Genomic DNA, 23,138 nt, shown 5'->3' with positions numbered 1-23,138 from the left:
ATGAGGCTAGTCTTTGTAGTACCTAATGATTATAATCCCAAAGGTATGGCCCTTACTTTGTTTTAGGGAGTAAACAGAGATTCTAGTAAACATTAGTTTATACTTATTGATCAACTTTAATTTCTCCAATGAAGATATCTTTTCACATATATGTGTTACTAAACTAAACTAATGCGGATTTAGTCGGAGCTTTAATAAGGATTTCTAATATTGAGTGGGAAATAAAAATAAATACTAAACTAAATCAGAATTACTATTGATAATTGAGACTTTTTGTAGCTCACTTTAATTACAAATTATTATCAATTTAAGGGATTTTTACACTTAAATTATTTAATTGTTGTAGCATGAGGTAATTTGTCTTATTTTATAATTACGAATTCTATATTTTAAAAAGATTTACATAAAAATATTATTTACCTGATACAAAAGTTAAACTCCTAATAAAAAACAAGGGTTTGGGAATTAGGAAAGGTATTTAGTAAAAGTAAGTGTTAAATAATGACAGTCAAAACATTGTTAGAAACACATGTTTGGAGTCAAAAGTAGATAAGAAAAAAGGGGATTTACAAAACAAGAGGATCCAAGAGAACCCTTTTTTCTTCTTCTTCACCCCCCACCCCCCACACACTTATTTATTTATTTTATTTTGATTTTTTTCTCTCATTAATTGAGTAGAAATAATTAAAAGTCCCTACAAGGTACTATTATGGACATACATGATTCAGACAAAACAATTGGGTTTCTCATTGCATTAATGTCCAACACTGACTTTTCCTATCTTTATTTTTATTTTTTTTGAATTTTTTTGAGAGATTCCCTTACTTACTTTCTTACTTTATTTATTAGTGAATGACTATACATGTTTGATTACAACTTTCTTTGCTGCTCCTTTGGTCTTGAGAAACTTTTCTGTGTTTTTCATTACATGAATGCCTCTTAAAAGAAAATATTAATTAATATAAATATTTAATTATTTTATTTTTATTTATATCGTAAATATAATTTTCTTTTTATTGAATATTTACTATATTAATGTCATAATTAAGGTGTTTGTAATCTTTAAGAACAATTATTACTATCAATAAAATGAAGAAAATAATTAATTTTGTTTTGAACTTCTAAAACAAATAAGTATTTTGAGACAAATATTTTTAGTAAGGACGGCAAGTATTTTGCGACTGGGGGAGTACTTAATATACGCCATATATATCCATCAGGGTGGAATTTGGAGAGTACACGAGGTTCATCCTAATCCCTTTTACCAATAGAATAATATTATTATGTATCTATAATATATGTTGAATATCCTTAGTTTCGTTATATGTTATTTCTTTATATTCTGGATCTCTTTAGTGAAAATTTTTATTCAATCGCTTATAAATATCTACCTACTAAAAGGTTAACCGCTTATGCAGGGATTTGAGTCTAGAGGAGTTCTAACGCTTTACTTTATAACTCAAATTGTTGTTACTTACATTATAATTTTTTAGAAAAATATTAGTAGGGATAATCGAAAACATTTAGTCCTGCGGTTATTGCTAAATTCTAGTTTTGATTCTTGTAATATTTGGCTCTGTCAATTAACCTTCACTTAACTAAAATGGATGATTTTTTTTAAAAAAATCTCTTTAAATAGGAATTATGTAATTTTTTGGCTATATTAAATTATATTACTGTCAAATATAAACTAATAATATATATTTAATATAACATATTGATAATTGAATAGTTTTACACTTAATAATATGTTGAAATTTTAATTATTTAAAGTCACGGAGATCAAAAGTGCACATATAAATTGATTGAAGCTTAACCAAAAATCACAAGCAACAAAACCTTTTGTCCCTATATATACAAAATTAATAGAGTGACAAAGACAAGAGAGGAAAATATTGAAAAAAAGTGCTAGTGTTAAAATCATGAGAAGAGGGGAGCCACCCACCACCTTGGTTAACATGTGAAACCAATGTAGGAGTTTTGGCCTACCTTTTTATTTTTCATTTTGTATATGATATTCATATAGGGGTTTAACTATATTTGAATTAGTGTTGAAAAATTTCACATTAAAAATATCGTGATTTTTATGTATCCAAAGAAATTCAAATTCAAATTTTTTGTTTAAAAATGAAAGAGTACTTACCACTCTATTACTACCCTTGATAATTATGGTCTACCTTTTGTTACAGCTCAAGTTGGAAATTTGTTCCACCAATCACTTTTTGTAAAGGTGTTTGCTTCTTCACTCTTTTGCAGAATTGACATTGCAATGCTTACATAATACATCTCCTAATCTTGTAGTGTTTGCAAATTCTATTTTAATGGTAACGTTGTAAACAACAAATTTTTTAATTGAGAAAAATAAATAATCAAGACCGAAAAATTGAAGTAACAAAGTGTAATATTTGATTTTTAAATGTAGTGTGTGTTACAATCTCTATGATAATCCTCTGATTCTTCAAATAATATGGAATATGTTGAACTTGAATTTGATTTAGATTCAAGGGCTTGAATAGCTTGATCTTGAATCTTAGTCTTCAAACTTGGATTTGAATTATTCGTCACGAGCACTTGTATGGTTATGACGAATAATAAATGTGAACGAGTAACTTGATCTTGAACGTCTTGATATTTGCCTTCGTTCTTGCTCTTGAACTCGAACTTAATTGCTTGAACTTTATAACTTTATAGAGAATTTACGGCCTTTGTTCCAGGAGCTCTCTTTTTTACTTTTTGTTCTTCAAAACTTTCCTTTTTGAGAATAATGAGGACCCCTATTTATAGTTGTAGGGAGTGATATGCCTGTGTGATTTGATTGGTCGGTTTGAACTGACCAATCAGATGCCTTTGGCGAAGAACTTCAATTTGATTGGTCAGAATATGTCACACATACACATGACATTATTCTAGTTGATCATTTAATTTGACTTGGATTACCACATAACTTTGACATATGTCATGATTTTAGTGGTTTATTTAATTTGATTTGGATTGCCACCTAACTTTGGCACATGACATGATTCTAGTGGCTTATTTAATTTGACTTGGATTGACACTTAACTTTGACATGTGACATGATTTTAGTGGCTTATTTAATTTGACTTGAATTGCCACATAACTTCAACACGTAGCATGATTTTAGCGGTTCATTTGTTTGACTTGAATTGCCACATTATTTGGACTATTTTCTTGAATTTAATATAGCTCAAATTAATTCATGAATTTAAATCAAATTAAATTTTAACGCTTACAGACGCAAGTTATTAACATATAATTGATTTCATGACTTAATTAAATTTGTGACCTATAATTCATACGTATATAAATTTATTGTTGTTCCAAAACTTCCCTTCAAATTCTTTTATAATCATAACAAGCTATATAATAAGAGTAATTTTGCAAACCAAATACCAAATATAGAGACATTAACTTATACGGAAGTGATAAAATCAAAGAACATATTACCACATCTATATATGAGTGTGTCTTAGTGGTTAACGAAATAAGATGAATATCATAGTTCAATTCCCTTTAGGGTCAAGAGTGGTGGCCAAAATTAATTGATATTTATGTTAGTGAGAGATAATGTAAATAAATTAATTTTGGGCCTAATTCAACCTCATAATCTAGCTCATGAGGGTAGAATCATCCAAGACCATATAAAGAGTTTATTTGTCACATTAACCACAACAATGTGGAACTTTTCACTCTTCAACACCCCACCTCACGTTCAGAGTTGGACATCTGGAGTATGAACAATTTAATATGGGATGAATTCTACTCTAATACGATGCAAATTAAACTAGCTAATAATTAAATAGAAGATTATCCAATATCATATAACAAGATCACTCATTTTATTAACTACTGATATAAGACTTCTTCACTCTTTAACAAATATCACGTAACTAATAAAAACAAATAAGATGCACGCAATTAGTTGATTCTGACACCATCATTATTAGTAAAAACACAAGTACATTAAGGTCAATTGAACAAGGCTTGATCTATATGTGGTAGGTACATGATATTATATTACTGTTGGATCACATGAAATTAAGCCTTGATGAGAGACCCCACAAAATTCAACATAATTTTCTTCATGAAATTGGTGAAAAAGAAAGGAATCAATAAAAGGCAAAGCCTGTCTTTGCTCAGAGATTAGGATGAATGAGAGGATATACACACTTTACCACAGAGAAAGTGAGATTGTGGGATTATCAGGATTAAAGAGGTTATTTCGATATAAAATTTGGGATTAAGGTTGTGTTTGACGTATGAAAGGAAAATATTTTAATGAAAAATAATTTTCTAAAAAATGCATCTTATCTTGGAAAATAAGTGAGCCAGAAGCAGGCACCTCTTTCGGCATGCCTGCTTCTAGCCGAAGGATATTTATGGCTCTACTAATTATGAGATTCCATGCCATGGTGAAGGTATAAAATTATCTATGATTTATTCTAGTAATTTATTACAAGAAAGATTAATCCTTTGGAATAACTTGAAAATAGTTGTTGATACTTGATAATTATAAAGGTGTATTAGGTAAAATTTGGCTAAGGCACGTGGTGATACGATTAATCAAAGTTTTCAATAGGTAAAAACTTTGATCATCACTTATTCCATTTTACATAAACACACACACACACACATATATGTGTGTGTAACAAGACGTTTGTCACAACGACGAACATAAGTACAAGTTGGGGGATCAATTGTGTTGACACAATCACAACAATTTCTTAAGCAACTTTTTATTGGAAGTAAGTTTTGCTCCATTGTTACAACATCTAGTGTTTTGCCTCTTGTGGCCATCACTCATGTCCAAGAGATATCAACTACATTTTAATGACATAATAATAAGAGATTAGTAGAATATGATATACATTATATATACACTACTAAAATTAATGAAAAAAAATCCACAGACAAGGTTGGTCCAAAAAATCAAAGGAAAACTGATCGTGAGTGACTTAGCCTATGAATTTTTTGGTGATATGACTTTCGGTCAATCTTTTTTCAAAACCTTTACAGAACCATCTATAATGACCTGGGGATGAAGCATTTAGAGGTAACTCAACAGAAATATAATTAAGCAATTTTTTTTGTTTTCGTATGTGTTAGCCCATGAATTTTTTGGTGAAATGGCTTTGGTCAATTTTTTACAAAATATTTACAGAACCGTCTGTAATGACTCGAGGAAGAATTCCTATAGCATCGCCCTGATCCACGCGTATTTTTTTAGCATTTAGGGGCCACTCAACAGGAATTAAGCGTTTTTCTCCCTTTTTTCTTGTGTGTTAGCCAATGAAATTTTTGTTGATATGACTTTCGATCAATTTTTTGAAAAACGTTTTACAGAACCATCTCTAGCGACCTATGGAAGAATTCCTATAGCCTCGCCTTAATCTACGGATTTTTTTTAGCATTTAGGGGCAATTCAAGATGAATTGGGCATTTTTTTCATTTTTCGTATGTCTGAACCCATAAATTTTTTGGTGATATGCCTTTCGGTCAATCTTTTTTCGAAACCTTTACAAAACCATCTGTAATGACCTGGGATAAATTTCTATAGCCTCACCCTGATCCACATGACTTTTTTTAGCATTTAGAGGCCACTCAATAGGAACTAAGTGATTTTCTTTGTTTTTCGTATGTATTAGCCCATGAATTTTTTGGTGATATGGCTTTTGGACATATTTTTTTTCAAAATCTTTACAGAACCGTCCATAATGACCTAAGAAAGAATTCCTATAGTCTCACCCTGATGCACGCGACTTTTTTTAGCATTTAGGGGCCACTCAACAGTAATTAGGAGTTTTTCTTCATTTTTCATGTATGTTTGTTCATTAATTTTTTGGTAATATGGTTTTCGGTTAATATTTTTACAAAACCTTTAAGAACAGTTCGTAATGACCTAAGGAAGTATTCCTTCAGCCTCGCCCTGATCCATGCGATTTTTTTTAGTACTTAGAGCCCACTCAATAAGAATTAGACGATTTTCTTCGTTTCTTGTGTGTGTAGACTTTTGGTCAATATTTTGACAAAATCTTTACAGAACCGTCTGTAATGACATGGGCGAGATCTACACGACTTTTTTTAGCATTTAGGGGTCACTCAACGGAAATTAAGCTATTTCTTTATTTTTCGTTTGTTATCCTATAATATTTTGATAATATTACTTTCGATCAATCTTTTTAATAAATCTTTATAGAACTGCCCGTAATGACCTGGGGAGATGAAGATCATGAAAAATCATGGTTCAATTCCCCCTTAGAGTGAATATAAGCGTCCAGAAGTATATAATATTTATACTAGTGAGAGATATCATGTACCAAACAAAATAGACGAGATGCACGCAATTAGTTAATCTCACCACCTAGTTAATCACCCCACCTCTATTATTGAAACACAAATATACTAAGGTCAATTGAACAAGGATTCTTTTATATATTGTAGTAGGTACAAGATATTATATTACATTTGGATCACATGAACCTTCTTCTTTTCTCTTTTTTTTGGTTTTTCACTCGGTGTTTAGAGTCTGTAGAATCCCAACTAAATTTAGATCGCGCATTGTAGAACTCATTTAGGGGTAGCGCTCTAAACAAAAAAAAATTCATAATTAAATTTTAAATTCGATACCTCTTGTTAATAGTGAAACAGTCCTATCAGAGCGAATGTTGGTGGATCACATGAACCTTCACTATCTCCAACCCAAATTTCTTGAAATTAAGCCTTGATGAGACCCCACAAAACTCAACAAATTTTTCTTCATGAAATTGGTGGGAAAAAAAAGAAATCAATAAAGGCAAAGCCTGTCTTTGCTCAGAGATTAAGATCAAAGAAAGTGGGTATATATTTTTGGACTTTAAAATGTTTGGAAATTATTTGAATTATTACTTATGCTAAGATTGTATTTAAGAGCAAGTAGCTTTACTTCTCTTCTTTTACTTTTTTTCCTTTGTTTTGAAATTTTACTTTATTTCTTTCCTGATTTAGAGTAAAGTTTCTGACTGTTGTACCCTTTAAGACTTTAAAAAAAAGAAAGTGGAATAACAAGTTAATTATAGTAAGAGGTAATTAAACTGATCACATGAATTTCAACCAGGAAATGATCTCTTATTAAAACCTACAAAATTGAATACATAAATCTAAATATTAGTGTACGAAAGCAACTACTTTGTGTACAAGACTTTCTTGAACTTTTAAAATGAGGAGTACTTTGAGATAAAATAATTTTTACTAAGAAGGAAAATTTTTTTGAGATGGAGAGAGTAAGAAAATTTGACTAATCTACCCCTTAATAATGCTTCAATTTTTGTTTATTTATGTGCTTCTCTAGAATAATTAATGTTAATGTTATATAAAGTTATAAAATATTTAAATCTCACTTGATTTTTTATTATAACAAGTATTTAAAAACACATATCTTAAGTATCTATGATAACTAAATAAAAATATCGGGAATATATCACGTAAATTGAAAATGTCAAGGTGGTCGAGTTTAAGATTGTGTTCAACTCAATAAACCTCACACACCTCCTTATTAAGACATCGGTGGATTTCTTCTTCTTATATGTGAACCATCTTCAAAAGTTTGACCAAACAAGCTTTTATATTTTAGTAATAATCCTAAAGAGACAAAGTGTACAGATATTGCTTTTGATGTCGCTATTCAATTAATACCCATTTTATGATATTGTTTTTGAAAAAGTTACCTAAATATATAATTTATTTTACTATATTCTTTAAAAATTTCTATCATTTGAAAAAAAAATGCAAAAATTCTTACTCTCTCCTATTTTCGGATACATCACTTTACGCGATGTATCAATCGGATCCATCACTTTACACGATGTATCGGTCGGATACATCATTTTATATGATGTATCGAGATGTAGGATACATCACTTTACACGATGTATCGATTGGATACATCACTTTACGTGATGTATCTCGACATTGAGGGATGTATCCGAAACAGAAACGCAATGTATCATGGCGTTTTGGGGATGTATCCGGATTCCACCAAATTTAAGAGATTTTTGTAATTTAAAAAATAGTAGGGATAAGATGTAATTAGCTCTTAACACATTAGGATTTGTGTAACCCTACTATTTTTTTCAAGTTTATCCATTCTAGGCCAAAAGTTAGACAATTGCGTATGAAGCTATGCGTCTTAAAGTGTGGCCTTGTGAAGGCTAAACAATAAACATTTTTGCCTGATGTTTAGTATGACTTGCAAATGCAAAAGTTCAGACTTTTTTACTAAGGTGCATGTAAAAATTGATTTAACTTTCAGTCATCTATATCCGAATTTTTTTATGTATGTTTTCACCTCGGTCATATATGACTGAAATATATGTAAATTGGAGTGAAATTTCAGATGCGTGTCTGAACAAAAAATAATAATTTGTTCTTCGAATTTCAACAATTCAACACATGATTTAACACTCAAATATACTTTAAATAGACTCAAATTTAAAACATAAGTTCCAGATATTATAAAGAACAAAACACAATCATCAAATTTTCAAAAAAACACACAATTCTAAAAACTCATTTAACACCCTTTTATATTTTTTTTAATCTACACTTTAGTCATACATGCATGAATGAACTACGTGTAACAATGGACTAAAATTTTAAATATGTAAGTCTGAAAGTTTTTGTCAAAAAGTAATAATTTATTTTTTCAAATTTAAACTCCTAATTAAATTTACTCCAAATAAACTCAAATTTGAAACACAAAATAATCATATATCATAAAGAACAAACTTCAATAATTAATTTATCAATATAACAACAAATTTAACAAAATCATTTGACACCTTTCAATTTTTTTATATATGTTTGCTCATTTATTAAAATTGTCTAAAATTTCATTCATGTGTGTCTGAATGCAGTAACAAAAAAGAACCATATTTTTTCATCTGAAAGTTATCTAATATTAGATATTCATTCAAAAAAATAAAAACATAAGATGAGTATTACATAAATGCGACGATCAAAATAGGACATCCCATGAAATTTTTACAGCTATTTGTGCACTTCGCCCCCAAACTCAAACAAAATGAATATACATTTAGCCCATAAAGGATTATTCACAGGCTCATTTATTTAAATAATATAAAATATAATATTAATTACAAATTTTAATACATGTTTTAGCTTTACTATAATAACAATACTTTTTTTTACCGAAAATAGTAAAAAAAATATTTTTTCTTTTTCTCCTTCTCTCTCTTTTTCCGTTCTCTCTCTTTTTCTCTCTCTCCTTTCTCTTTCTTCCCCTCCTTTTTCTCCTTTTTCTATTTTGGTCCTTTTTTTCTTTTTCTCTCTCTCTTTCTCCCTCTCCTAAAAATAATAATTAATTATTTTAATTTAAAACTTAATTTTTTATTAGATATTACAGAAATGATGATTTTATTAGTTTTTAAATTAAATGAATTTTTAAAATAATTTTTATGTAAATACATATATAATGCATTTCTAACCCAATAAAAGAAATAAATATAAATAATAATTGTAATACATTTTGAATTCAATGTATTATATATATTATGGACGTATTTTAATGCACGTGGTGAATACATAACTAAAATATTTTTAATATAATAATATATTACGTTAATAAGAGAAAAAAATAAATAATAATTGTAATACATTTTGAATTCAATGTATTATATATATTATGGACGTATTTTAATGCACGTGGTAAATACATAACTAAAATATTTTTAATATAATAATATATTACGTTAATAAGAGAAAAAAATAAAAAAAAATTATAATAGATTTTGAATTCAATATATTATATTATAATCATGTTTCAATATACGTGGTGAATATATAACTAAAATATTTTTAATATAATAATATATTTTAGCATCGTTAATAAGAGAAAAAATTAAAAATATTATTGAAATAACAACAATCAAATTCATAACAATGTATAATATTGAATTCGAATTGTAATATATTTTGAATTTATTAACGTATTATATTATTGTATTAAAAATATTTTAGTTATATATTCAGCACGTATATTATACATATTATATGTATGTTTCAATGCACGTGCTGAATATATAACTAAAATATTTTTAAAATAATAATATAATTCGTTAATAAGAGAAAATATATAAAAAATAATTATAATAAATTTTGAATTCAATATCTTATAATTAAAATGTGGTGAATATATAATTAAAATATTTTTAATACAAATATATTATAAGTATTATGTGAATTTTAAATATTTTAATATTATTTAAATTAATTTTAAATTATGATAATTAATTATTATTTTTAAAAGAGAGGGAAAGAGAAAGAGAAAGAGAGAAAAAAATGGAAAAAAGAGAGAAGAAGGACAGAAAGAGAGAAAGACAAAAAAAGAATAGAAAAAAAAAAGAAATGACGCAGAAAGAGAGAAAGGGAGAGAGAGGGGGAGGGAGGGGTTTATGGGTGATTTTATTTATTAATTAAGATAAATATGTTATAGATCGTAATAAAAAAAAGTATCTTAGAGGCGAGCGAGAGCGGATTGGGGGTTTGAAGAAAAACAAACGCGAAGCTTTATTTATATAAAAATTCTTTATTCATATTGGGATAGAACCGAACTGGCCCATAAAGTCTTAATGGATCAAATTTAGGCCCAAATATTTGCCGCAAATCAGAAAACAAGATAAGCAAGTTTATTTATGGAATATAGAAATTTGTAACCACCGAAATTCCGAATCGGAGATCCGGCGACCTACCGGATTTGGCTTTCTTCGACGGCAGGTTTCTTCAGATTGTTGCATTCTTTTTACTGATATTTTCAATGATTTTTCCATGTTTTATAATGATTTATCGCAATTTTCTCTTCTTTTTTTTATGCTGTTTATATCTCTGTTGTGCGGAAAATAGTTAGGGTTTGTAAGCTTCCACGGATATCTGTTAAAGCTTATTCTTTCAATTCGGGGTAACCTATATGTATATCATGTTATTGGATTGTATTTTGGAGAAATGTTTATTGGGCTTAGAGGTTAATAGTATCAATTTATTTATATTTTGGTTATAGAATTATGCGTTTGCGTTTTGGATACAACAATATACCCAATGTAATCACACAAAGTGGAGTCTGCCAAGTTAGAGTGGACGTAGACGTTACCTACTAGCCGAGTAAAAGCATTACAAAGCAGTTCGAAGAAAAAGAACTACAGGAGTGAAGAAGCTAAGACCAAATGCAAAAGAAAGCATGACGAAGTATATTAAAAAGGGAACAGTCACTAACACAAAATAATATGATAATTGAAGTGCTAGAAACAGTAAATAGTAATAGAAATGGAATGATAACTAGTTTTAGATAATATGTAAATTGCCTTAAAAGAAAAATTATTTAGTATGGGAATAAAATGGACCTATGGAGGATGAAATGACAAGGTCATTTGAGATGTTTTTGCAATATCCTATTGTTGACCTCCCCGATACACAGGTTGTAGGTGAGGCATTATGATGATTGAAGGTGCTAACAGGGATGAGATAAACCGGAAATCATACAAAGGAATGTTGTCTCTAAAGACCTAGAACTTGTCATAATTAATGGAGATGACTGAGATGGTGCTATAATAAGTAAAAGACATATATGGCGACCTAAAAAGTAGTTGAGACTAGGGTCTAGTCAACTTTTGTTTTACTTACGTTAGCTCCAGTATTTTCTAATACTGAAGTTTTAATCTGGTTAGAGACTTTTATATCTGTTTAGGGGTGAATGTGAGATTTAGAGAACTTTTAAGTTGAGAAACTAACTGCCTTATGAGACAAATTTATTTGGTATTTGGATGAAACAGGTTCAACTAGAGGGAAATGAATACAAAGAAATCATACATGAGTGTGTGCACATGCGTGTGCGTTATAAAAAATGAAGAGAAAGAGAAAGTGAAAGGCTATAAAAGATGTACGGTTATATCTCAATACAATGAGACACACCATTTAACTCTGCTGCACAATGCCTCTTATGTTTTATTGAAGGCGGAACCTATCGACCAACACCTAAAGTTGGCATGACTTTTCTCTTAGACACCTCAAGTAAGTGTTGTACCTTTTTAACACTGGTAGTAGGGGCCCCAGTGTGTCATTTTGAAACTTTTTTTTCCAATCAACAAAAATATATAATGTGTGTATTGCACTCGTGAATGACGTGTTAAGTGTCAAATTAAATGAGGACATTTGTCAATTGTGTCAAAATTGTTTCTTAAACAACGTATTTTGAGTAAAAAAAAGTGGCCAATGAATTGATGACACATGGCATTTTTTTGCCCAAATAATTTTAAAAAAAGGATTTCACCACTTTAAATAAAATCTATTTTGTAGAACCCCATCCCTGTCCATTTTCTTTAGATCCAAAACTGATTTGTTATTGTAGCTAAAAATTTCAAAACAAAAATATTTGCCCTGAACTAGAATCTCCTCAAAGAAAGCACAAGGGCAATGTGATATGCTCTCCTCCATTAACACGTATATCTCTTTCAAACGCTTCAAATTCTGGGAAAATTAGGGGCAAAATACCTTGATTAATAGTAACATGGCAACTATACTGTTTCCATATAAGTAGCTTATTAACAGATAGGTAGCCCTACCAATTCAAATTCCTGTTAGTTTTTCTCAAACTAAATCGAGGAGGAAAAAAGGCAACAAAATAAGAAAAGGTGTTTAAGCTTGGGAAAATTTCTGCCGCTGGAATCCACTCCTTCCTCTGTGGCACCATCGGATCTTTTTCTCCATGGAAGGAGTTTAAGCCTGGGGAGATGGTGGCTGGAAAATGGGGAAGAAGAAGAAAAAAAATAAACGTTAGTTAAATAAGCTTCTCATGCGTGGTTAATGAGTGTATCACACTCAATCTGCCATGTCAACAAAAAGTGTCAAAATGACACAGCAAGGCCATACCACAGGTGTTTAAAATGGACAAGGCCTACTTGAGGTGTCTAATAAGTTGGTGCCAACATTAAGGGTTTGCCGATGGGTTCCGCCTTTATTGAATGAAATGAAAAGCACTCGAGTAGGTTACAAGCCATGGTTGTCCTGACAGTTTCTAGGAATTCCTAGACACAAGGCAGGCATCAAAAGAGGTCCCCCCCCCCCCCCCTTTTTTTTTAAAAAAAGTAAGAGAAAAGCCTGTTTAGTTGACTATCACCAGCCTCTCAGCTGGTACACCCTGTGGAAATGGTATTTATGTGTGAGTTCTTAAATATTTTTTTACACACTAAGAATCTAGGATTTCACTTCATTTCATGGTGAATAATAAATATCATCTTAATTCGCACAATATTGCTATAGCACTTGCCAAAAGTACCTATGACTATTTTGTTTTGTTCTTTAAAAATATCGCCAGTTACAGCATCAGATCCTCAGTGCATTTTTGGAGGATCCAACAGAGGTGTAACGTCATGTTTTGAGTGTCCTAGCAATATAGCCTTATGATATTTCAGCTGTTAGCTCTCTCCTTTTCTCTGTTTTGGTTGAATGATGAGTCTGTCTGTCTTGTCTCAATTATGGCACAATTTGCCTAGTGGACTGGACAAAGGATCCTTTCTTTTTGTTCTTCTTGGGATTGGGGTGGGGAGTTTGCATGATGGTGCCTAGATCTTGAGGAGATATTTTATTGTATATTCAGTTTTGATTCATTTCTTTAATGCACTCTGTGATCTCCAGATATTGCAGATATTTGAGTGACCATGGCTGAAATGGATCTTCATATGATGATCAGTAACATACCATCCCTTATTGAACAATTGGGGAAGGCATTAAATGATCTTGAATCTCACGAAAATGCCTCCATATATAAGGATTTAATCAAGGATATTGAAAAACACTTCCGGAATCTGGAGGCTGCAGTAGTGAACAAGTCTTTGGAACTGGAAATTAGAGAGAAGGCCTTTAAGGAACAAGAATCTGATGCTCATCTGCTGATTGCTTCACGAGAGGCAGATATTGCTGCTAGGGAACAGAAGTTGTGGGATCACTTGCAAGAACTTAAAGATGCTGCAGTGTCTGCAATTGCTGCAGTACGGGGAGATCCTCAAGTGGCATCCCTCGAGCAGACAGATGTAGAGGACAGCAAAGACATCGAGGTAAGCAGCTCTCTTGGTATAACAAATGCACTTCATACTGACTCAGAGGTAAAATCCTCTGGCAGAGCTGCTGCTGATGCTTCTGGCAAGGTCGAACCTCGACCAGAACTGACACAATTATGTGAGAAGATGGATGCAAAAGGACTTCTGCATTATATTATAGAGAGTAAAAAGAATATGACCTCACTTTCTGAGGAACTCCCCGTTGCCCTTGATGGTGCAACTGAACCAGGCCGTTTGGTACTGGCTTCACTTGAGTTCTTCTACTCTAATGATGAATCTAATTCTCAAGATGAGAAAGGCAAAAATGCTATCCATAGCTTGCGTGAAGCCTGCCTTGTATGTATGGAAGCCATAGCCTCCTTGTTGGCAAAGGCTAAACCAGGTGCTGATCACCTTCTGTGCCCTAAAATTAAGCAGCAAGCCAAGGTCATTGCTGATGAATGGAAGCCTAAGTTGGCTACTGCAGGCACTGATGCTGCCAATCAAGCTTCATTGGAAACTGAGGCATTTTTGCAGCTCCTTGCAACTTTTAGGATTGCTTCAGAGTTTGATGAAGAAGAGCTCTGCAAGCTTGTTCTTGCAGTGGCTCACAATAGGCAGGGACCTGAGCTCTGCCGTTCTCTTGGCTTAGCACACAAAATGCCAGGTTGGTGTTTTTGTAACTGACCTGATGCAATCTGGAGATCAGATCATCTCTTTTGAGATGCTCTTTTCACCAGATGATCTTGGACCTTTATAGTATACTCTGCAAGGAATTGTTCAAATGAAGCATCTAACAGCTGCTGCTTCTCAAGATTATGCAACCATCTTACTTCATTAGAAAAGTATGCAACCATTTATGGTATTTAATTCTATTATTATTTCTTTGCAGGTGTCGTTGAAGCATTGATTCATAGTGAGAAGCAAATCGATGCTGCTCGTTTTATTCATTCTTTTGAGCTGACTGAAAGATTTCCCCTTGTCCCGCTCCTGAAAGGCTATTTGAAGGATTTGAGACGAAACGCACAAGGGAAAGGAGGTAACTCAGGGAATGCAGAGGTATGGCTAGCCAAATTAATCCTTTGGTTGTTGTGCATTTGTTAAATTTGACCATTTGGTAGCATAAATTTATGTCGATAGAGTTGCATGCTTGCACAATTAACTTTCAATGATCGATGATATAGGTAGATGAAGTCATTGATTATTATAAGTATTAATGCACCTGTGTTTTATTATATGGATATGGAATATTCATACTCAAGGCTATCGTACCCCGTAGAATACAAAAAGTTAATCTATATTGAGAGTACAAACAACAACAAACCCAGTATAGTCCCATCATGTCGGGTTTGGGGAGGGTAGAGTGTACGCAGACCTAACCCCCACCTTGAAAGGTAGGGCGGCTGTTTCCGAAAGACCATCGGCTCAAGAGAGGAAAATAAAATAAAAGGTCAAATAGGGATAGGCATATAATAACAAAAGTGAGAGAGTCATGATAGAATAGTACGGATAGAAAGAGGCATTAACTACTATAAATAAATAAGATAATCAAAGTACAATGGCCCTACACCTATAAACAACAATACAATGCAGAAATCAAATGGCAATAAACAATGAGCAGAACTATAACTACTATGGTATAAGATTAAGTCACCTAGCATTTTATCCTAATCTGAGTCCTCCGCAAAAGAAATTATAGTGCGTTAATACGCCTACTAATAGGGAAGAATAACGAGACTATGTACTAGCCTTCTACCCTAATGTGGGTCTTCCACACCCTCCTATCTAAGGTCATGTCCTCGGTAAGCTGTAACTGCACCATGTCCTGTCTAATCACCTCTCCCCAATATTTCTTCGGCCTACCCCTACCTCTTCTGAAACCATCCATGGCCAACCTCTCACACCTCCTCACTAGGGCATCTGCGTCTCTCCTCTTCACATGCCCAAACCATCCCAGTCGCATTTCCCGCATCTTGTCTTCCACCGAGGCCACTCCTACCTTGCCCCGGATAGCCTCATTTCTAATCCTGTCGCTCCTAGTATGCCCACACATCCATCTCAACATTCTTATCTCGGCTACTTTCATCTTTTGAACGTGAGAGACCTTAATTGGCCAACACTCCGCCCCATATAACATAGCCGGTCTAACTACCATTTTGTAGAATTTGCCCTTAAGTTGTGGTGACACCTTTTTGTCACATAGCACACCAGAAGCGAGCCTCCATTTCATCCACCCTGCCCCAATATTGAGAGTGAAGAAAATAATAGACTTAAGTACCATGAACTTGATGTATACTAGCTTTCCTGGTCCTGGTTAATCAATGGAAATTTCATGAAATAAAACTCCGAATCCGTGTCAAAAAATATTTGAATAGTATCCACATACATCTATTATGTTGGCCAAATCATCTATACAAATGATATTTTCTCTTTACACCAAAAAAAGTTAATGAAAACAAAAGAAGACTTTTAAATTGTTGCTACATTGATTTCATTGTTTCAGAACAGTTCTCTATTTCTTTAATGCCAATTTATTCAAAAACTGCAGAGAATTGTTCTTGCAGACTTCCTTTTTTTCGATAATCAAATAATCTCCAAGGACCAGTGATGTACAGTTCGAAGCATGATGGATCTGCCCCTCTACCCTTGGGCAAACTTTCTTTTTTCGCCCCATCTTCTTCTAACTCCTAACTCAGGATTGCCTCTTTCACCATCCTAGGTAGTACCTTTACAGCGTTGCTACCTTGAACTCAAAAAAGTACATTAGTTGTGTTACAGAACTAACATGTAAAAATTGTCTGATATCTTCCTTTGAACTGCTTGTAAACAACACTGGCTTTAGATTATTGGCCTCTCCTCCGTCACCATCACCTTCAGCATATCCACTGCCATATGCCCCACCCATAGCACCACCGCCTCCGCAACCTCCACCTGCTCTGATTCCATCACCATAATCGTATCCACTTCTGTTCCCTTAGCTAGACCCATTTCCCATCCCTCTACCACTTCCACCATGACCGTCATTATTTCCTCCACAACTACTGCACCATACACAGAATGTTCCACCCTCTACCTCCCCTAGACCCCTTTCTCTTTTTCTTCCTTTCCCCTCCTCTCCTTTATTCCAAATGAAACCCAGAACAAAGGTAGGACTTTTACTCCAAATTAACAAACTAATCAAATGCGATTTTCAGCTTTTTCTTTGAATTTGCAGTGGATATCTGATGGATCGAGATTTGGACTGAAAAATGCCACATTCAGACCATTGGGAGGGTTACTCATAAAATGTTTTCTGACGAACTACCCTTCCTCTCCTCGCATAATCTGTCCTGTGTTGCTTGGACTTATCTATCCTCTCACACACCAAAATTCTGTGTATGTTTTCCTATCAATACAAATGTTTGATTGTCAGATCTCTTTCTCCTTTTTCAATTTCTATGCCTTGTAGCAAGGCCGCTAGACCCTCTTAATAAAGAACCAAAAACCACAATTGACAAACACAGGCTATTTTAGGGAATAGTATTGGTACTTTTAGGTGGTTTATGGTGATGAAGGGAGAATGAGGGCCTGAGATGGTGGAACGGCAGTGGGGTTTTGTGGAATGGAGAAGCTCCTGATGAGGATATGTTGAAGACTAAGAGAAAAAAAATGATAGAAATTTAGTAAATTGTCCTTTTGAGTAGTAGTCCCTGATCTCTTATTTCTTTGGAGCACCCATGTAATTCCGGTTTGTATAGAGGACTGGATGTCTTTTGGAGGGAACCATATTTTGTAGGTTTCTCCTCTTTTTTAGTATATCACTTGTATACGGCCAAGTTGGCATTGTTATTATCAATGAAACCTTTTACTTGATCAAAAATAAAGAGGGTGAAACTCATAATTATACATGTCAGACAGTAAAAGGCTAAACATATGGTATGCCACCATGTCACTGCGATTGAGGAACACGCCCCGTCGGAAGTGCTTATTAGTTATGGTTTTTACCAAGTAGAGGTGTTAAATGGGAAAAATGGTAGTTGATAATCCGATGCTAGTTTAGGGGGTAATTAGGCCATTCTGGCAAAATTGTTTTAACGTTTGTACAAGTAAGTACTAAGTAGGGAATGTGAAGAAATGGAACTTGGGTCATCCCAACCATTCATTTGACTAAAACCCCGTGTATTTTCTTTGGGGAGCTGGTTGGAGTTTTACCTATAAATACTATAGGTGAGCCCAAATTTATTCCTAGTCCTTGGTTGCTTAATCTGGAGGTTAACATAGGATGCAGTGTGAATCCTTTTACAGAAAGAAATGCAAGAGGAGACATTTTGAGCTTTTTTTAGATTCTTAGTTTAGAGTTTTCATGAAGTAGCACGCCTGGTCAATGAAGATTGGTAGAAGACTATATTAAGCAGCTTGCCTTAGGATTTGAAAGTAAAATAACATAGATTTGCGCATTTTACTTTTATCAGGGAATGGATTAGATTATCTAGAGTTGTAAAAACTAGATAATTCCATGGAAGCTGCATAAGGCGAAACTGAAGATAGTGGTCATGGCTGACCCAATAATGACCAGCTTGACGCTTTTAGGTTAATTTTAGTGAGACTTCTTGAATGTACTAAGTCCCTAAGGGCTCAATTAGATAAGGTTGAGGGACTTGTGTCTTAGGTAACAGGTTCAGTGTTGAGCAAAGTGTTGGCTCAACTCTGGTATTTTTAAGTGGAGAAAAGGGTGATGGCGCACATCATCCCCTTTTTTCAAGGCTTCGGTTGGCCCAAAGGGTTGCTTCCCAACGGTTTTCTCAGTCATCAAAAAAACTTCTTGAATGTACTGATACGAATTTGCTTCTTTCTGAGGTTCGACAATAAAATATCACGATGTCCAAGTTGTTACTTGTATTCTGTGTATCAGAAGCAAAAACGGAGGCAAAGGGGGGAGGGAGGCAATTTTATCTCTTATTTTGCAAACTCGCTTACAGAATATAGTGCAAATGTGTAGGAACTTGCAGCTGTAAAGGCAATAGTGCGGTGTATTCGAGATTACAAGCTTGAAGCAGAATATCCACTTGAGCCACTACTGAGAAGGGTTGCTCAGCTGGAGAAAGCCATTTCTAATGACAGAGACAAGTCTAATGATAAGAAAAGACCTTCTGGATCAGGTAAACACCAGCAATTCAAGAGACCACGAGTAACTAGAGGAACGCATGGATCTATCAGGCATGCTAACGTTCTTAGCATACAGCCCCCATCCGTTTTAATTGAGAGAGCGGCTGCTAATAATCCAAGCAGAGTTCTTGTTGAGAGAGCAGCTTATGCAGGATTGCCTGATAAGTACGCTTATCTCAGTACATCTTACGATTATCAACCTTCAAGTCAAGCCACATATCCCCAGCAAACCTATGAGCAGAGATCATACTATTATCCAGCTGATGAGGGAATTGCTGCAAATTCTTATACAGCTGCTCCCCTGCCATCCAGTTATGCCGGTTATGCAGGTGGTGCATTGCCAACAGCAGATGAGAGGATTAATGCAAGCTCTTATACATCTTCTCTGATATCTACTTATGGCAACTATGCAGGTAGCGGAACGTCAACAGCACATCAACCCTACATGTAGACCGATTAGTAATAATAGTTTGTAGTAACAGGTTTCTCTTGCAAAGACATAGTAGTAATAACTGTCCTGATTATTTGCTATCCATAATAATACTTTTGGCTTGACTGATCGCCTATCGTTTGCCAGTATTTCATTATATGTGATGCTCAACTGCTTATCCTAAGCTAGAAGTGCATTATGCAGGGAGAACTTGAACATAAGTTTCTGCATAACATGAGCTTATCAACAAAAGTAGTAAAGTGGTGTTATTATTGACTTGGATTAGCAATTTGATGATTTAGCTGCTGCTGCCACTGGTGGTTAGACCATGAGTTTAAGTTGTATAATACCGTTAGTGTAAAAAGTATTATCAGGTTACTTGAGATATCTACAGGTAAGCTTTTTTACAATGTGAATTTTGTAATGTTGAAAAAATAAGATTCGTTGCTATAATAGGTAAAGATAATGTGATGTTGTAAAGCTCTTAGAAGAAATTGTGTTATTCTAAGTTGGAATATCACGGTTTTAGTTAATGAAAAATCAAAATCTTGCAAATTTTGTCCAAATATGGCCTTGTAATAAAATGAAATATGTACAGATAGGAAATAAGTACCTCACGTTATGGTCCAAGATGATAAAGGATATTTATTATTCAGAAATAAATGTATGGAAAATCATGGCTATCGTGAAATGGATAAGATTTTCCAATCTTGATAGATGTCTTCGATTTTGAATTCTAGGAATGTAATTAGGGGGGGGGGGGGGGATTATTCGATGCAAATCGGACGAAGTGCATACGTACCAGATTTCGAAACTATCATTTATGTTGTACGAGTAGTGCATAAAATGTGCAAGTCTTTCACTGAAATAACTTCATACATGCGGTATCTGAAGTTTCATATAACTGAAACTCAATTATTTTTATTTGAATTTCAACCGTATAAAACTTCAGCAATGTAAACCTTCGGCCATTATTTAAATTTTGTCAAGCCTAATTTCAAATATTTCATGTCTGAAGTTATTTCAAAGTGATGTGGATAAGAAAAAGATTATAAAATCCGTTATAGGTTAAATAACCATCTTCTAAAATAAGGTACCTTATACAACTTTTATGCGCGACTCCAAATTAATTGAAAAACAAGACGAATACCGGGTGAAAAAAAAAAGTCATTGAATATGTTTGAAGACCTATTGGTCAAAAGAAATGTACAATTGGACATTATCTCTATGTCTTTCAATGATATGAGACTATCACTTTCACATCCTTCTGTTTTGATCAGTTTGAATAATATGGTGATTGATACATCACTATATTTATTAAACATTGGTTAGTTTATAACTCTTGATTTTGTGTGTTCAAATTGTTTTCCTAATAGTGGCTATCATAGAGTAGACATTCCCTTGTTATTAATGAAATAAACTCCAAAACCAAATAAAACATTTAACTTGGAAAAATGTACTAGTATATGTTAGAAAAAAATCAAACTCGCTTTGAAAAATCTAAGACTCGAACCCAAATTTTTTAATTAGAATAAAAAAGTACTTATCATTCTACAACAATTCTTTTTGACATTATGAGAATCCTTACTAACATGTGGAGTTGTTTATTGATGCAAATCAAACACTACATTATACTAGCTAGAAACCAATTATTGTAGAACTAATTATGTAAAGATTAAGTTAGTACTAGTATAAAATTTTATGATGCAAACCAAACATTTTGAAGTATACTAACAGAACCATAAATTCAAGAATAATATTTATTTTTTGGGATTTTACACTCGAAGTCTATTACTTCTTCTAGATGTTAATTAATTTGGATTCGAATTGAAAAATCCTATTTGGGGATAAAGTAAGCTTATCAAAGTCGACTACGTTTTAGGATTCGAACTAAAAAATTTTGGGGATAAAGTAAGCTTATCAAAGATGATTGTGTTTTAGGATTCGAAACTTCAAATCTTGATTAAGAATAAAGAAATAATTCATTTAAGGGCTCAACTCGAAAACTATGACTATTGATGAAAGAATCTTAACCATTCCATCACAATCCATGTCGATTTCTTTTGTCCCCTTGGTAATTCCTATAATATACATTATAATAGTACTACTTCACCAATAAGGATTGTGGTGGAGTGGTAAATATTCTTTCATCCTTATCTTCGGTTTGAGTTCTCCTGAATACAGAGTTACCTTTATTAGGAGGTGTTTTCCTTCAATGTGGAATTTTTCGACACGAATCCAGATTTAATCGGGGTCCAATGCGATTACCAGATATCAAATGGATACCTAATAAATAATAGTACTACTTCACAAATTGAGATAAAGGTAGAGTTTTATTCACATGTTCATGGTAATTCTCTTCTTCCAAAAGACAGCAATTTTTTTCTGTTAAAAAAAAATGCAGGCTTTAAATAAAAAATTCGTATCAGTCTATAAAGGATCCTATTAAAAGTAGTACTTTTTTTATATTTTGCAGACTTTGCCTTTTCCGTTAATTACTCGATTTTCACGAAAGGATTCTGTAAAATATTTATATCACTTTTCCTTCCCTTTGAAAATACAAAATACAGGATTAGATGCACAAAATATTTTGTGTTAGTAGAATTTAGAGAAAGATCGCACTCCAAAAGTGATGTAGATAATTTATTTCAAAACAAATATTATTTTCTTTTGTCAATTTATTTATATTTTTTTAGTTCATTTAAAAAAGAATATTTTTTTTTTAATAATTCTTTAATTTTAACTTTTCACATAATGTATTTAAAACTACAAGATTAAAGAACATTTTGATATATTTACTATATCTTTAATTTAAAATCATAAAATTATATAAAAAAATAATATATACTTAAACTCCATATCAATTAAAATAAGCTAAAAAAATTAAAATAAAAAAATATTAATTATTTTCACGATTTAAATTCATAACCTAATGGGTTATATAGGTGACATTAAATTGCTAGAATAGCTATATTGATCTTAATCATGTGATATCATGTATCACATGATGTTCAGATCATTGCTCTTTTTTTTCCCTCTCTATTTACCTCTAGAAACCTTTAGGTATTGTATGATTGTAAAGGAAAAGAGTTTTTTTTTTTGAGGGGGTGGGGGGGGTGGGAGGGGGTGCTTATCGGTGTTTGATATCTATATTAGAGCCCGATTAAATTTAAGTTTCATATTTGAGGGGTAAAACTCTTCCTAACAAAAGCGATTTCGTACCAAAGGAGACTCAAACTCAAAACTTCTAATTAAGAATGAATGAATATTTACCACTTCAGCACAACTTTTGTTGATCAGGAAGAGAGTTATTCCTGCATTAAAATTAAATGTATGTTTGGATATAAAAATTTATTGTTATTATCATTCCTTGTACCAATAATAATTAAAAAAAAAAGTGAAAGCGATACCAATATAAATTATGACGGAGTCATGAGGATTCTTTGAGGAAAAAGTTTGAGAAT

The 23,138-nt window shown here is 32.6% G+C and overlaps 1 protein-coding gene across 1 annotated transcript; it reads left to right on the top strand.

The window, feature by feature from the left end:
* Positions 1-10,643: 10,643 nt before the first annotated feature.
* On the top strand, positions 10,644-19,803 carry LOC129870295 (FRIGIDA-like protein 3). Its single transcript, XM_055945023.1, has 4 exons — positions 10,644-10,788; positions 13,699-14,766; positions 14,992-15,158; positions 19,078-19,803. The coding sequence occupies exons 2-4, from the start codon at positions 13,722-13,724 to the stop codon at positions 19,693-19,695; spliced, it is 1,830 nt and encodes a 609-aa protein (XP_055800998.1). The 5' UTR covers positions 10,644-10,788; positions 13,699-13,721; the 3' UTR covers positions 19,696-19,803.
* The last annotated feature ends 3,335 nt before the right edge of the window (positions 19,804-23,138 follow it).

This window comes from Solanum dulcamara, chromosome 10 (assembly GCF_947179165.1).
Source record: "Solanum dulcamara chromosome 10, daSolDulc1.2, whole genome shotgun sequence".
In the NCBI taxonomy this organism is placed as follows: domain Eukaryota; kingdom Viridiplantae; phylum Streptophyta; class Magnoliopsida; order Solanales; family Solanaceae; genus Solanum; species Solanum dulcamara.
The sequence above is the reverse complement of the archived record's forward strand: the minus strand, read 5'-3'. Positions and strand labels throughout refer to the sequence as shown.

Excerpts from the sequence above, each read along its gene's own strand:
- LOC129870295 (XM_055945023.1), top strand. The coding sequence starts at position 13,722 with ATGGCTGAAATGGATCTTCATATGATGATCAGTAACATACCATCCCTT. Across the intron at positions 14,767-14,991 it reads CTTAGCACACAAAATGCCAG|GTGTCGTTGAAGCATTGATT; the intron begins GTTGGTGTTTTT and ends ATTTCTTTGCAG. Across the intron at positions 15,159-19,077 it reads GTAACTCAGGGAATGCAGAG|GAACTTGCAGCTGTAAAGGC; the intron begins GTATGGCTAGCC and ends GCAAATGTGTAG.